The sequence below is a fragment of the Mirounga angustirostris genome, unplaced genomic scaffold (genome assembly GCF_029215605.1).
Source record: "Mirounga angustirostris isolate CCGP_5_RB_7025 unplaced genomic scaffold, mMirAng1.0.hap1 SCAF_9, whole genome shotgun sequence".
In the NCBI taxonomy this organism is placed as follows: Eukaryota; Metazoa; Chordata; class Mammalia; order Carnivora; family Phocidae; genus Mirounga; species Mirounga angustirostris.
This window is the reverse complement of record NW_026991717.1, coordinates 31704675-31717722: the sequence shown is the minus strand read 5'-3', so window position 1 is coordinate 31717722 and position 13048 is coordinate 31704675. Positions and strand designations below refer to the sequence as shown.

The 13048-nt window shown below is 46.2% G+C and overlaps 1 protein-coding gene across 1 annotated transcript in view; it reads right to left on the bottom strand.

The window, feature by feature from the left end:
* PTPN9 (protein tyrosine phosphatase non-receptor type 9) overlaps positions 1–5972 on the bottom strand; it is a 78234-nt gene extending 72262 nt beyond the window's left edge. Inside the window, exon 1 of the mRNA XM_045899661.3 lies at positions 5207–5972. Coding sequence (XP_045755617.1) covers positions 5207–5269 — 63 coding nt within the window. The 5' untranslated portion in view covers positions 5270–5972. The remainder of the gene's footprint in view (positions 1–5206) is intronic.
* Positions 5973–13048: the final 7076 nt, after the last annotated feature.

Below are 13048 nucleotides of genomic sequence, written 5' to 3'. Positions count from 1 at the left end.
ATCCACTTCCAACCGGCTATGAAGATGAATAAAGAGAACCTAGACCACCACCCAGTGGGGACCACAGCACTGGTTTGGACCATGACTCTGTACACGGACCAAAAAAGTCTATGGGACCGTGGGACCGGGGCGCCTGGGTGGCTCAGTCGTTAAACATGTGCCTTAGGTCCAGGTCATGATCCCAGGGTCCTGAGATCCAAGCCCCGCATCAGGCTCCCTGCTCAGCGGGGAGCCTGCTTTTCCGTCTCCCACTCCCACTGCTTGTGTTCCCTCTCTGTCAAATAAATAAATAAATTTTTTTTTAAAAAAGAAAAGTCTATGGGACCTTAAGCTCACCTTCCTTACTTGATCAAATGACGACCAGTATACTGATCTTCCATCCCTTTGCTTATGGCAGGAGATGGCTTAAAAAAATAACTTAGATTGGTCCATGGAAAAGAAAAAAAAAAAAAATTAAGAATGAAGATGAGTACTGATATGCAGAAATTACCCTCATACAGCCAGATTTACAATTCTGCCAGCCCATTAAGAAAGGCTTTTATATTTACACATAAACACAAAAAATGCATTCCTGACACAAAACACTTGGCTTTTTAAAGTTTAGAGAGATAATATTCTTCATATTTGGCCCCATGAATAGTTATTTCTCTTGTACAAAAGATAAAGAAGATATCAAAAAATTAAATTTTTATTGTGACCACCTCAAAATGGAGAGCTGTCAACTCTATCTTAAGGAACACATTTTGGGGGGGGCACCTGGGTGGCTCAGTCAGTTAAGCATCTGCCTTCAGCTCAGATCATGATCCCAGGGTCCTGGGATAGAGCCCTGCATGAGGCTCCCTGCTAAGCAGGGAGCCTGCTTCTCCCTCTCCCTCTGCTGCTCCCACTGCTCATGCGCTCTCTCACTCTGTCTGAAATAAATAAAAATCTTAAAAAAAAAAAAAAGAAACATTTTTTCCCTGGAGTACTTTCATCACAATTTCTTGCATAGACTGGATGATATGTCTCTGTTGACAATACATAGGTCTGAATAAAGATTTCCAAAATTTTTCTTCTGTGCATTTAAAAAAAAATTTATTTATTTATTTGAGAGTGAGCAAGAGACGGAGAGCACAAGCAGGGGCAGAGGGAGAGGGAGAAGCAGACTTCCCGCTGAGCAGGGAGCCAGACACCAGGCTCTATCCCAGGCAACCGAGATCATGACCAGAATTGAAGACAGATGCTTAACTGACTGAGCCACCCAGGCACCCCTCTTCTGTGCATTTTTCAAACCATATATTAACAAGCATCATCAAAACCAAATATACACATATCCATTCCAAAACCAACAAAACTGGCTAGTATATGTCCATGTAGACATTTTAGTAAGTTGACTAACTGCTTCATGAAAGGTTACGTAGTATAATAGAGGGAACCTTTGCAGTGGAGGCAGAATAACCCAGATCTGAGTGGAAATCATGGTTCCATCACTTGCTAGCTATGTGACTGACCTTGGGCAACTTCCTTCTCTTAGTCTGAGTTTTTTTATTTGCAAAATGAGATAATAATTCCAATCTTGTGAGGATTAATTGTATGTGAAATGCCCAGCACAGAGCCGGACTCGAAGCAGGAGCTCAGGAAACAGTTACTGTTATTATCCTGTTGTTATTCATGTAAGCCCCTTAAAGGCAAACCACACTTTTTCTTGTAACTCAATTGTAGGCTCTGTAATTACTGAGAACTGAGAAAATAAAGGCAAGGAACATCAAAGTTACAAATAAGGATGTGGGGGGCGCCTGGGTGGCTCAGTCAGTTAAGCATCTGCCTTCAGCTCAGGTCATGATCCCAGGGTCCAGAGATGAAGCCCCGCATTGCACTGCATTGCATCGGGCTCCCTGCTCAGTGGGGAGTCTCTTTCTCCTTCTCCCTCTGATCCTCCCTCCCCCAGCTTGTGCTCTCTCTTCTCTCACTCACTCTCTCTCTCTCAAATAAATAAAATCTTTAAAAATGAGGATTTGGTATAATATCAGTTCAACACATGCCTAGATAGGAAAGGAGACTATGAAGCAATAATGATGACCTTTAGACATATATATCAAAATGAACAATATCCTTAGCATATCAAAATAAACAATGCCCTTATTTTTATAAGCCCCTCTGAAAGGAGATGCTGCTGCCTGTGTACAATTCACGTACAGAACCACTCTTCGTTCCACAAGTATTTCCAGAATGTCCATACACTAACTGCCAGTCATTATGCTAGGCAATGTACATATGATAGTGAGCAAAAGCAGACACAGTTCCGATCCTCATGAAGATTCCAGTCATGCAATCCCACAAATAGTGTAAACTTGTGATAAGTGATATAAAGGACAGTACATGGTACTCTAAGAGCCAGTAACACAGATCTAAACTAATTGGGGAGATCAAGGAAGGCCTTCCTGAGGAAGCAAAAGCTAAGAGCTGAAGGCTGAAGAGGGAGTTAATAGTGGAGGGTGTTTCCAGACAGGGGAAAGCAGTTTGTGCAAAGAGCCGGTAGCAGGAGAAAACAGCCGGTAGCAGGAGAAAACAGCAAGAATAAGGGACCAAAGGGCCAGGGTGTTGGGAGGAAAAATGAGTTGTGAGAATTAGCTAGGGCTCTAGACCACACAGGGCCTGAGGCATTGTAGAGCATGTTCAAGAGCTGTAACATTCCAAGAGAAGTGAAAAGCCACTGAAGGGTTTTATAAATGCTTATTTTAGGGGCAGAGAGGCTAAAGGGAAGATGCAATTCGATTTGCAATTTGCCTTTGCCTTCTGGAATAAGAGCAAAGGAATGCAAATAGCTCACGTAGAAAACAAAAGTTCTGTCAGGATTTGACAATAGCTTGGGGAGTAGGGTGATGGTGGTAGTGGAAGAAGTAGATAAATTCAAGAGATATTCAGGAAAGTCTGATGATGTGTTGTGTACAGGGGCTGAGGGAGAGCAAACTGTCCAAGAAAACGTCTGGGTTTCTGATTCACATGACTGTAGAGAAGGATACCTATATTCAGGAGAGATCTGCTCCAGAAACATCTTTAAGGTAGTTAGTTACTTACCCTCAAAAGGACCAAAAAGCATAAATGCATTTTACTTTTGCCTGAACCTGTGTTAACCCAGTGTGATCTGCTACTTTACTTATGATACAGGGTTCCAAAAGACTTTTTGCTATTTCTGAAAATCAAATTGATCTCAAAAGTGCAAAATGTTTCCAACACTGAAGATATTTCAAAGATTCTGCCATAAGCTTTGAAATCAACTCCAAATGAGTTCTAAAACTGGTTTGAGCAATGGGGCAGCATTATGGAATGAATGTGTCATTTCCCATGATGACTACTTAGATAAGACTAACACGAATTTGCTGCTGCTTAAGGTAAACATTTTAAATAAATCTTAACAGTGAAGAGTGCTCTTATGTGATATTAAACTAAAATATGACACTTTATCAGGCATTACTATTGGAATTATGCTACTTTTGTTTCAACATTTTGAAATGCCTGTAGAAATTTTGACATTTTGTAGGAAAAGGTATGATTTTAAAAACCCCACATTCCTTGTTGATCTTAATATGTATTTTACTGTTCCCATCCAGTTCTTGTTAATGCCCATCACGTTATTCACTGTAAAAGATTTTTACTAAACACACTGGTATACGTATATATTCTATGCAGAGTAAAGCACCGACTTTATCAATACTTCAATACTTAAATATTTACTTTCCTTAGTTTTAATTTTTTTTAATGTGCACCCAAGGCATAGTGGAATACTAATGCCTTGAAGTATTAGAAACATAGAAACTCTAAATCTAACTAATCCAAGGAAAAGAACTGAACGAGTTTTGCCTCTTTAAAATCAATCTAAAACATCACACCATAGTACTGAAGTATTTTCCTAATTCTGAAACGAGAGGGGCTCCTTGGCCACCTGCCTGCACTAGGCCCTGACAAGCATTTTATTAACACTCAACTGCAATTACCAGGATGTTACCACTGCTTGTACAGAGCAGAATTCTTTTTTTTTCTCCCATGCTGATTTTATCTCAAGGCGTGAAAGGCAAGACAGTGGTCTGAGGCCAAATGTGAAAAATGTCATCTCCACAAATGAGGAGAAAAGTCAAGAGCTTTTTAAAAATTAGTTTGTAAAATCGGACTGTCTCCACCCTAGAGACTGTGCTACCAAAAGTGGTCCTTAGGAATAAGGGCTGAAGAGCTTGAAATGAGTTACCAGTATGGTTCATCTTTTTTATTTCAGGGTTTTTGTTGTTGTTGTTGTTGTTTTAATATGAAATCAGACTATGGCTATATTTGAGCATAGCTAAGGCCGGGTATGGGCAGTGCCAAGGAAGAGACAGTGAAAAGGCTGTAGGGTTCCCAATCTCAGCCTGCAGACTTTCCGATCCTCCCCTGAAGGAGCGGTCCGTGTCTCCCCAGAAGGAATGTGGGGGAGGGAAAGTTACAACGCCCCTGGGCTTTTCCCTTACCCAAACCCCCAGAATGACACCGCAAACCACTTCCTTCTGGGAACTGAAGGTCATAAGCTTTAAGGGACAATGGAGCTCAATGTAGGCTCCAGAAAGATGGAGACAGCGAGATGAGATGGGAGGCAGGGAAGTGGGGGTGAAGGGATGCGCCCAGTCTGAGAGAGCTGAATAGGGCGGTCCAGGCCAGGGACTTCGGGAACATGAAAGGGCCTGGATCTTCCAGAATCTGCCTAAGCAGGCCTGCCACAGCCGAATCTAGGGCATCTATGTACCCAGTGCCTATCACCACTCTCCTCGGGAGGGGGGATGGTACCCGCTGGGGCCCTCCCCCCAAACTGGGGCTTTGCCTGTCCTTAAAAAAACCACAAACCCTCAAGTAAAGAAGCTGAACGTTTATAGGGGTGGAGGGGCCAGAGGACAAGTAGGTGTTCAGCAAATATCGCGGGTTGGAGGTGGTCAGAGGGACAGGGAGGCTCCCCAGTCCGAGGAACTTTAATTACCACCGGAATGGGGGGAGGGGGCGATGTGAGGCCCGCAAGCCTCAAGAGCAGAAGAGGCCGCGAGCCGCGTCCAGCGGCGTCCCCCGGCTCGGGGGCGCACGGCCCGGGGCGCGGTCGCCAGGGGAAGGGGCACCGGGGGCCGTGGAGCGCGCCGCCTCGGTGAGCAGAGGCCGGCCTAGGCCTCGGGGGTCCGGACACACCCACCGCCGCGGCCAGGGCCCCGCTTACCTGCTCCTCCTCCGGGGTCAGCTCCGGCGCCATGTCGGGCTGGGGCGCGGTCGCGGGCTCCATCCCGCCGCCACCGCCACCGCCCGCCCGGCCGACCGAACGCGCCTGGGAGCGCGGGGAGCCGGGTGCCGCCGGCCGCCGCTTCCGCGTCTCCGCGCCTCAGCAGCGCGAGGCCGGCTCGCGCATGGTGGGGCCGGCGGGGCCGGGCGGCCGCGGCGGCCGCGAACGCCGCTTCTGTCTCCTGAAGGAAAAGCTCTCACAACTGTCGCTCTCTTCGGAGCGGAAATCCTTCTTTATTTTCTTCGCTCCTTTCCCCGCACTCCCCCTCCTCTCCCGGAAAAAAAACAAAACTAAACTAAAGTGCCGACGAGGAGCTAACAGTCGAGCGGGATTTAAAAAGGAAATAGGAACTCAAGAACTTTCTACGCCCGGAGCGGGGGGTCGCGGCGGAAATTTCCCGAAGGCCGCCGGCCTCCTCGGCGTCCTGCCTTCCCCCGCCGCGCTCCTGCTCCTCCAGAGCGTGAGGAGTCGTCCTCGGGGATGCGGGCCCCGGCGACCTGCGCAGCGGCCTCTCAGCCCCGTTCCTCAAAAGCCGCGGCGGCGAGAGGGAGGGAAGGGGAGAGGGAGCGAGGAAGAGGCGCCCCCCTCCGGGCTCAGGGCCAGCGCTGCGGCCGCACCGCGTCCGCCCGAGCCCCCCGCGGCTCCATTGAGAAACCGAGCGCCTCATTCACAAACAGGCGGCGGAGAGGGCCGGCCGCGCGCGGACGCTGCCCGGGAGGGGGAGACAGAGAGGAGCCCGGGCGGGGGAAGCAGGGGGCGGGGGAGGGGAGACCGGAGGGACCCGCGCGGGGAGGGGCTTCGGCGTCTCCGGGCTGCGGGGACGCAGAACGAGCGAGAAAGGGGCGTGGGTTTTACGGTTCAGCTCCGTGGAGGCGGAAGAGAATACGTTCGTCTGCAAACGAACTGCTGACGGGCACCTCGCCGGGGTTATTTGCTGCTACCCCCGACGTGTGACGGGCCCACAATCCTCGTCTAGCTCCATGTCACATGTGACTGGAAGACCCTGGAAATGTTGCCTGCGAGGTCCAGGATGTCTGGTGAGGGAACAGACCCTGCTCATCGAGGCGCGCGCGCTCTCGTTCTCTTTGCTGGCCGTATCCTGTAATCCCTCGCCAGTACAGCTGATTTTAGTACCTCACAAGAACAGCAACCGATTTCAAACCTCATTCAGGAATCATGCAACCTTTGCAAACCTTGGATTTTCACTCTGGCAATCGCAGCAAAGAGCTTGGGGGTGTTACAGGATACAGTCTTGGAGTCAGTTTGAGAGGCACAGGGAAGGCCAGGGCTGGTCTGCTATGTTGTTGTTGCATCATTTCAGACCAAAAAGAAATATTCCAAAAGGGATCCAGCTAACAAGCAACAGGTAGTCCCAAGGGCTGAAGCCCTGGAGAGCTAGGGGAGAAACCCAAAGGAAAGATCTGCAGACAACTGAGGAAGGTGCTCTGGCTTCTGATGCTCCTTCTAGGACTTCAGAAGCAACCTCTGACTTCACCTCATTTCTGCATCATAGCAATAGGAACTTCAGGTTGCCCTTGGTTAGAAAAGTATTGTATTGTGCACTGACTTGTCACGATTTCAAATCTATGTTTTGAAAGCTTGTTTTGGACAAAGTTATTTGTGGTTTGAATTTGTTTTGATGAAATTGTTTTGAAGTTGGGTATTAGGACTTTCTTATCGAACTCTTGCACCCTGAATGGAGAGGACCATTACGTCACTGACACCATAGTAACAGCAGTGGTGTCCATCATGTGATGGACTTTTAAACTTTAAAAACCAGGAGGTTTGACCAGTAACTCTAGAGTGTTCAGTTTGGGCAAGGCTATTCACTGACCTAAATGGCTCTCCAAAGATCTTGAGACACTTTGTTCCTACTGTGGCCAGGCTACTCATGGTTAGCAGTGGTGTTAAGCTGTACAGCAGTCTGAGGAAGAGAAGGGATATCTGTTCCAGCTGTGGCCAGGCTACTCCTTATAGACAGTGGCACAAGACTTGTAAATATTCCTGGAGTGAGAACCTTCGGAGCAGCCCACTCTGCCTGCCAACACTAGTGCTGTAGCCTGCTAGCCACATGCCCCAAGCAGAGAGGGACCAAACCTGGCAGCTGATAGCTCGCTTTTATTTGGAAGGGCTAACTCTACCAAGAACCAACTGGTAGAAATGTACACATCATCTAAATTTGGACTTTATTTCTTTCATTGTCCCTTTGCCTGAAACAATAGTGTAATTAATCTATCATTGGTTTAGAGTATGTTATTTCTTTATTGACTTATTAAGAGACATTATCCTGTATGCTACTAGCTTGTAAAATATTATTATAAGTTATAATTCCTGCAGTGAACCTGTGTTAAATTATTGGCAAAGATTATCTCAGTCTCTGAGCATAATTTGCTATGAATAAAACAAGTAACCCCTGGTACTTGGATCTGTTTCTATCTCAGGTAGGTCATCACCCCATACAAGAGTTACAGTTTCAGTATTGCAACCAGATACTCCTCTGGATGACAGTCTATTTATTAAACAAGTATATTTTTATGCCATGCACTGGGATATCCACCGGGGTTACTACAATGAAGAAGACATGGTCTCTTCCACATGTAAGGATATGGAATGATCCTTGAGTTACACTGTAAAGTGGAAACAGCAAGACTCAAATAGTATACATAATGATGTCATTTGTACAAAGGAAAAAAAAGAACATATAAACTTATTTATACATAGAAAAGGTTTGGCAGGATACACAAGAAAGGTCACTGCGTCTTTGAAGAGGGGAAAGAAGGGAGAGGGAGACTTTTCCCTATATGGTCTTTTGTACATTTTTTTTTTTCAAAGATTTTATTCATTCATCTGAGAGGGAGAGAGAGAGAGAGCATGAGAGGGGAGAGGGTCAGAGGGAGAAGCAGACTCCCCACCAAGCAGGGAGCCCGATGCGGGACTCAATCCCGGGACTCCAGGATCATGGCCCGAGCAGAAGGCAGTCGCTCAACCAACTGAGCCACCCAGGCACCCTTTTGTACATTTTAAATTGTTTGTTTGGTTTTTTTTTTTTAACTTTTTATTGAAATATACATACAGAAAGAAGAAAATGTAAGTATACAACATGATGACTTTTCACCCATGTAACCAGCACACAGATCAAGAAAGAGAACATTCCCGACTTGCCAAAGGCCCCCTTATGTCCCCTCCTAGTCCCTACTCTCCTCAAGACTAACCACTATTTTGGCTTCTAATGGCATAGTGTGTCTGTGTTTAAATTTTGCATGTGGATCTATAACCTTTCCCCCCAAATTTTAATAATAACTTAAATATAGTTTTTCTCCCAGAGCAGGCAAATGGCTCTAGGACTAAGCTGGAGTGGGGCGCCTGGGTGGCTCAGTCAGTTAAGTGTCTGCCTTGGGCTCAGGTCGTGATCCCGGGGTCCCAGGATGGAGCACCACTTCTCCCTCTCCTATACTCTACTACCGCTTGTGCTCTCTCTCTCTCTCAAATAAATAAATAAAATCTTAAAAAAAAAAAAAAAGGATGAAGCTGGAGTAGGAAATGGCAGGACCTGAGCAGTGCACACCACTGAGTGGACATAGGAGAGGTTTTGCCTAGTGATCCTCAGGACACCAGGGGTCAGTGATTTATCCAAAGTCACAGCTGATTAGTATTGAGCTAGAACTTGGGTCCAGGCATTCAAACTCCTAGTACAGGGATCTGGTGAAGAGATTAATAAAAGGAAAGGTTTCACAGAGTGAGCTAGGAAAGAGAACTCAGCAGTGTTTTTGGAGGCACAGCTGTGTGTGTGGGTGTATGGGTGTGTAAGGGAACGGTTCTCCAGAACTGCTTGCCTATCACAGTCCTAACAGGACAATGTTCGGAAGTTTCTGAGCAGACACATGGGTAACCAAACTAAGTGCAAGGGAGCTGGCTGGATTTGCTCTGAGTGGTCATCTCAGGAGAACCGGAGTACAAAGTCTTGCCTTTAACCACAGGCTCGAACCAACAAAATCAAGTATGGTACTGTCATCCTGCTCAGTCAAATCTTAGAGAGGCCAAATGGTTTCTAATAGCAAAAGACTGGAAACAATAAAGTGGCCCATCAGTAGAAAACTCAATAAATAAATTATAGTACACATATACACTGAAATATTAAGTTCGTATTTATTCATTATGTCCCTATCATGTGCCAGGCACTGTTCTACATGACTTTCATTCATCTAATCTCACCATCTCAGTTTGAGAAAGCTGAAATTATCCTCATTTAAAAAAAAATCAAGGTAGATCCACATATATTGACATAGCCTCCTCAGATTTTTTAATGCTTGGCTACAGGGCCTTGGGAGGAAGGTGAGGGTAGGGTTGGGGGAGTGTAGGTGACAGACAAAATGAAATTTTTTTTTAAGATTTTATTTATCCATTTGACAGAGAGAGAGAGAGTGTGTGGCAGGCAGAGGGAGAGGGAGAAGCAGGCTCCCTGCCAAGGAAGGAGCCCAATATGGGGCTCAATCCCAGGACCCCAGGATCATGACTGGAGCCGAAGGCAGACGCTCAAATGACTGACCTAACCGGGCACCCCTCAAATCACATTTTTATTAAATTAACACGAACTGAAATCTGAAAGTAGAAAATAAATGACGAAGAGGGAACCTTGGGGGGAGGGGTGTTATGAATTGCACTTTTGTCTTTTGCTTTTTTTTTTTTTTTTAAAGATTTGTTTATTTATTTATTTGAGAGAGAGAGAATGAGAGACAGAGAGCATGAGAGGGAGGAGGTCAGAGGGAGAAGCAGACTCCCTGCCGAGCAGGGAGCCCGATGCGGGACTCGATCCCAGGACTCCAGGATCATGACCTAAGCCGAAGGCAGTCGCCTAACCAACTGAGCTACCCAGCCGCCCTGTCTTTTGCTTTTAAGGCAAAGGTTTCAGGTCTCTGTCTAGAAAGCTTTTCCTCCCCTTCCTCCCACCTTCTTCACCAGACAAATGTGACTCATCCTTAAGGTCTCAGCTCAAAAGTCACTTCCTCAGCAAGATCTTTCTTGGCTACTCCCTAAACTGAATTAGACGCCCTGTTGCTCTCTCTCTCCCTCTTATTATTTTTTTTTTATCAGAGAGCCGAACACAGTTTCTAACTGTGCCCTTGTTTCCATGTCCATCAGCCTAGTCTCTGCCTGTATTACTAGACTATAAGCTCCAGGAAGGCAGGAACCACCTCTGTCTTGTTGGCCCCTGGCCCCTCAGAATCTAGAGCCTGGTACCTAGTAGGCAGGCCCTTCATAAATGTGTTAAATGACTGAATCAGTGAAGACAGCCACCTTATAAAAATAAATAAATGAAATAAAATTTAAAAAGATAGCCACCTTAACTCTGAGACCTCTAGCTTGCCATTTTCTCCTGCCTTTCTTATACTTGCTCAGGTATATTTGTTTGGAAAAGAGATATTTCCAAAACTATGATTGGAATTTTACAACACCTTCCCCCAAAACACCTTTACTTCTAAAATCCAAAGCTTGGGCTGCCTGGGTGGCTCAGTCATTAAGCGTCTGTCTTCAGCTCAGGTCATGATCCCAGGGTCCTGGGATCGAGCCCCACATCGGGCTCTCTGCTCAGCGGGAAGCCTGCTTCTCCCTCTCCCACTCCCCCTGCTTGTGTTCCCTCTCTCGCTGTCTCTCTGTCAAATAAAGAAAATCTTAAAAAAAAAAAATAAGTAAAGTAAATAAAATAAAATAAAATGCAAAGCTCATGTGGTGCCCGGGTGGCTCAGCCAATTAATTGTCTGTCTTTGGCTCAGGCCCTGATCCCAGGGTCCTGTGATCAAGCCCCATATCAGGCTCCCTGCTCAGCAGGGAGTCTGCTTCTCCCTCTCCCTCTGCCTCTCTCTCTCTTTCTCTCTGTCAAATAAATAAATAAAATCTTAAAATAAAATAAAATCCAAAGCTCCTCTCAAACATTGCTCCAAAATGACTACTGCCTATGGAAAAGATATGTTGTGTTATACACACATGTTTTGGCTATAAAAGATCCCCCCAAAATTCTTACTGCCTTTTTTCTAAAAGGCAAACAGATACAGGCTAAATAAGGTCATACTGCTAACCAATGTCTAGGGGGGACTTTTTTTCTTATTTACTCATAGGCTAAATCTATCACCACTAGAATGTGCTTTGCAAGGAAGGTGAAAAACCCTATCCCGTGTAGATTACATTCCCCCATTACCCAAAATGCCCCAGGGACCATCCTTCCCTGTTGCTGTTCTTGACCGTTTTTGCTTTTGTCTTCTTTTTAAACTAGAACATGAGCTGTCTCTTTCTTTCTTCTTCTTCTTTTTTTATTTATTTGAGACAGAGAGAATGAGAGGGAGGAGGGTCAGAGGGAGACGCAGACTCCCTGCCGAGCAGGGAGCCCGATGCGGGACTCGATCCCGGGACTCTAGGATCATGACCTGAGCCGAAGGCAGTCGCTTAACCAACTGAGCCACCCAGGCGCCCAAGCTGTCTCTTTCCATATTCGATTTTCTCATCTGACATCCTATGCACCACTCCTAAATCACGGGTTAATCAGTCACTATTCTATGTTACTTTTGTATCTGACACCTGTGTCTAGAGTTTATCTAACACTCTGAGGACAATTATTTGCTTCCTTGCCCATTTCTCCCACTAGACCACAAGCTCCTTGGGGGCAGGGACCATGTCTTAGTCACTCCTCTTTCTTCAGAACCTAGTGCGATACACCTTACACAGCAGGTGGTGCTCAATCAATGTTTGCTGAAAGAATGGATCTGTCCTTTCCTAGCCAACGAGGTCCAATTTTTATCAAAGAATACCAAACTGGTTTGGTTACCCTGGATACTTTTTTGCTTATGAAAAAACAGTCAATGTAAGAGGGAGGTACCATCTGAGTTACACTGCTTTCACTCACTTTGACTTTATCTGTGTTAACGGGAGTCCAGAACAGAAGGGATAAGTTAAGTCCACAAATAGAACCTTGTCTGAACCAGTTTCAACTTCCTCCCTTACAAAAGCTTTTGTTAACGTTGCCAGCGAGAAGCAGAACTGACAGACGAGTTCCATCTTTTATTTCCCCAGTTTGACAGCGGAGAAAACCTGCAGGGCAAAAGCAGAGGGAGAGGCTTGAAGGGACCGCCAGCCAGCTGGAAAGAAGCTTGCTATAAATGCTAGTGGTCTGTGCCAAGTCTTGGCCAGAAGAACTCTCTAGGTTTCAAATTTTGTCTCTTCTGGTTCCATACTGTCTCTGAGGATGAGGAGAATGCCTCTGGGCTGGGCCCCATAGTGAGGCCTACCCCCCAGTTTCCCAGGCTGCCTCTGGCCACTTCTCTGCCTCCTCAAAACAGACACAAAAATCCACTTTTCAAAATAATCACTATCACTGGGAATGGATGTGAGAAACAAATGCACACATCCTAGATTAGGGACTCTGTCTCTTCCCTCAGATATTTCCTACCTGAGGCTACTCTTGATTCATCTTCACTACCGCCAACCTCCCAGCTCTCCCAGGCCCCTCCTCCTTGCCTCTGCCTTGCCATAGACCCACTGGGGAGGGGCGTAGAGGGTGAGTCACAATCAAAGCAACACCCAAGACCAAACCTCTCAAGACTTGGTGGGGAAACAAAAATTTTAAATTAATTTGGTTCTCGGGGTGCCTGGGTGGCACAGTTGTTTAAGCGCTGGATTCTTGGTTTTGGCTCGGGTTGTGATCTCAAGGTCGTGAGATCTAGCCCTGCAATGGGCTCCATGCTCAGTGCAGAGTCTGCTTAAGACTCTCCCTCTCCCTCTGCCCTTCTCCCC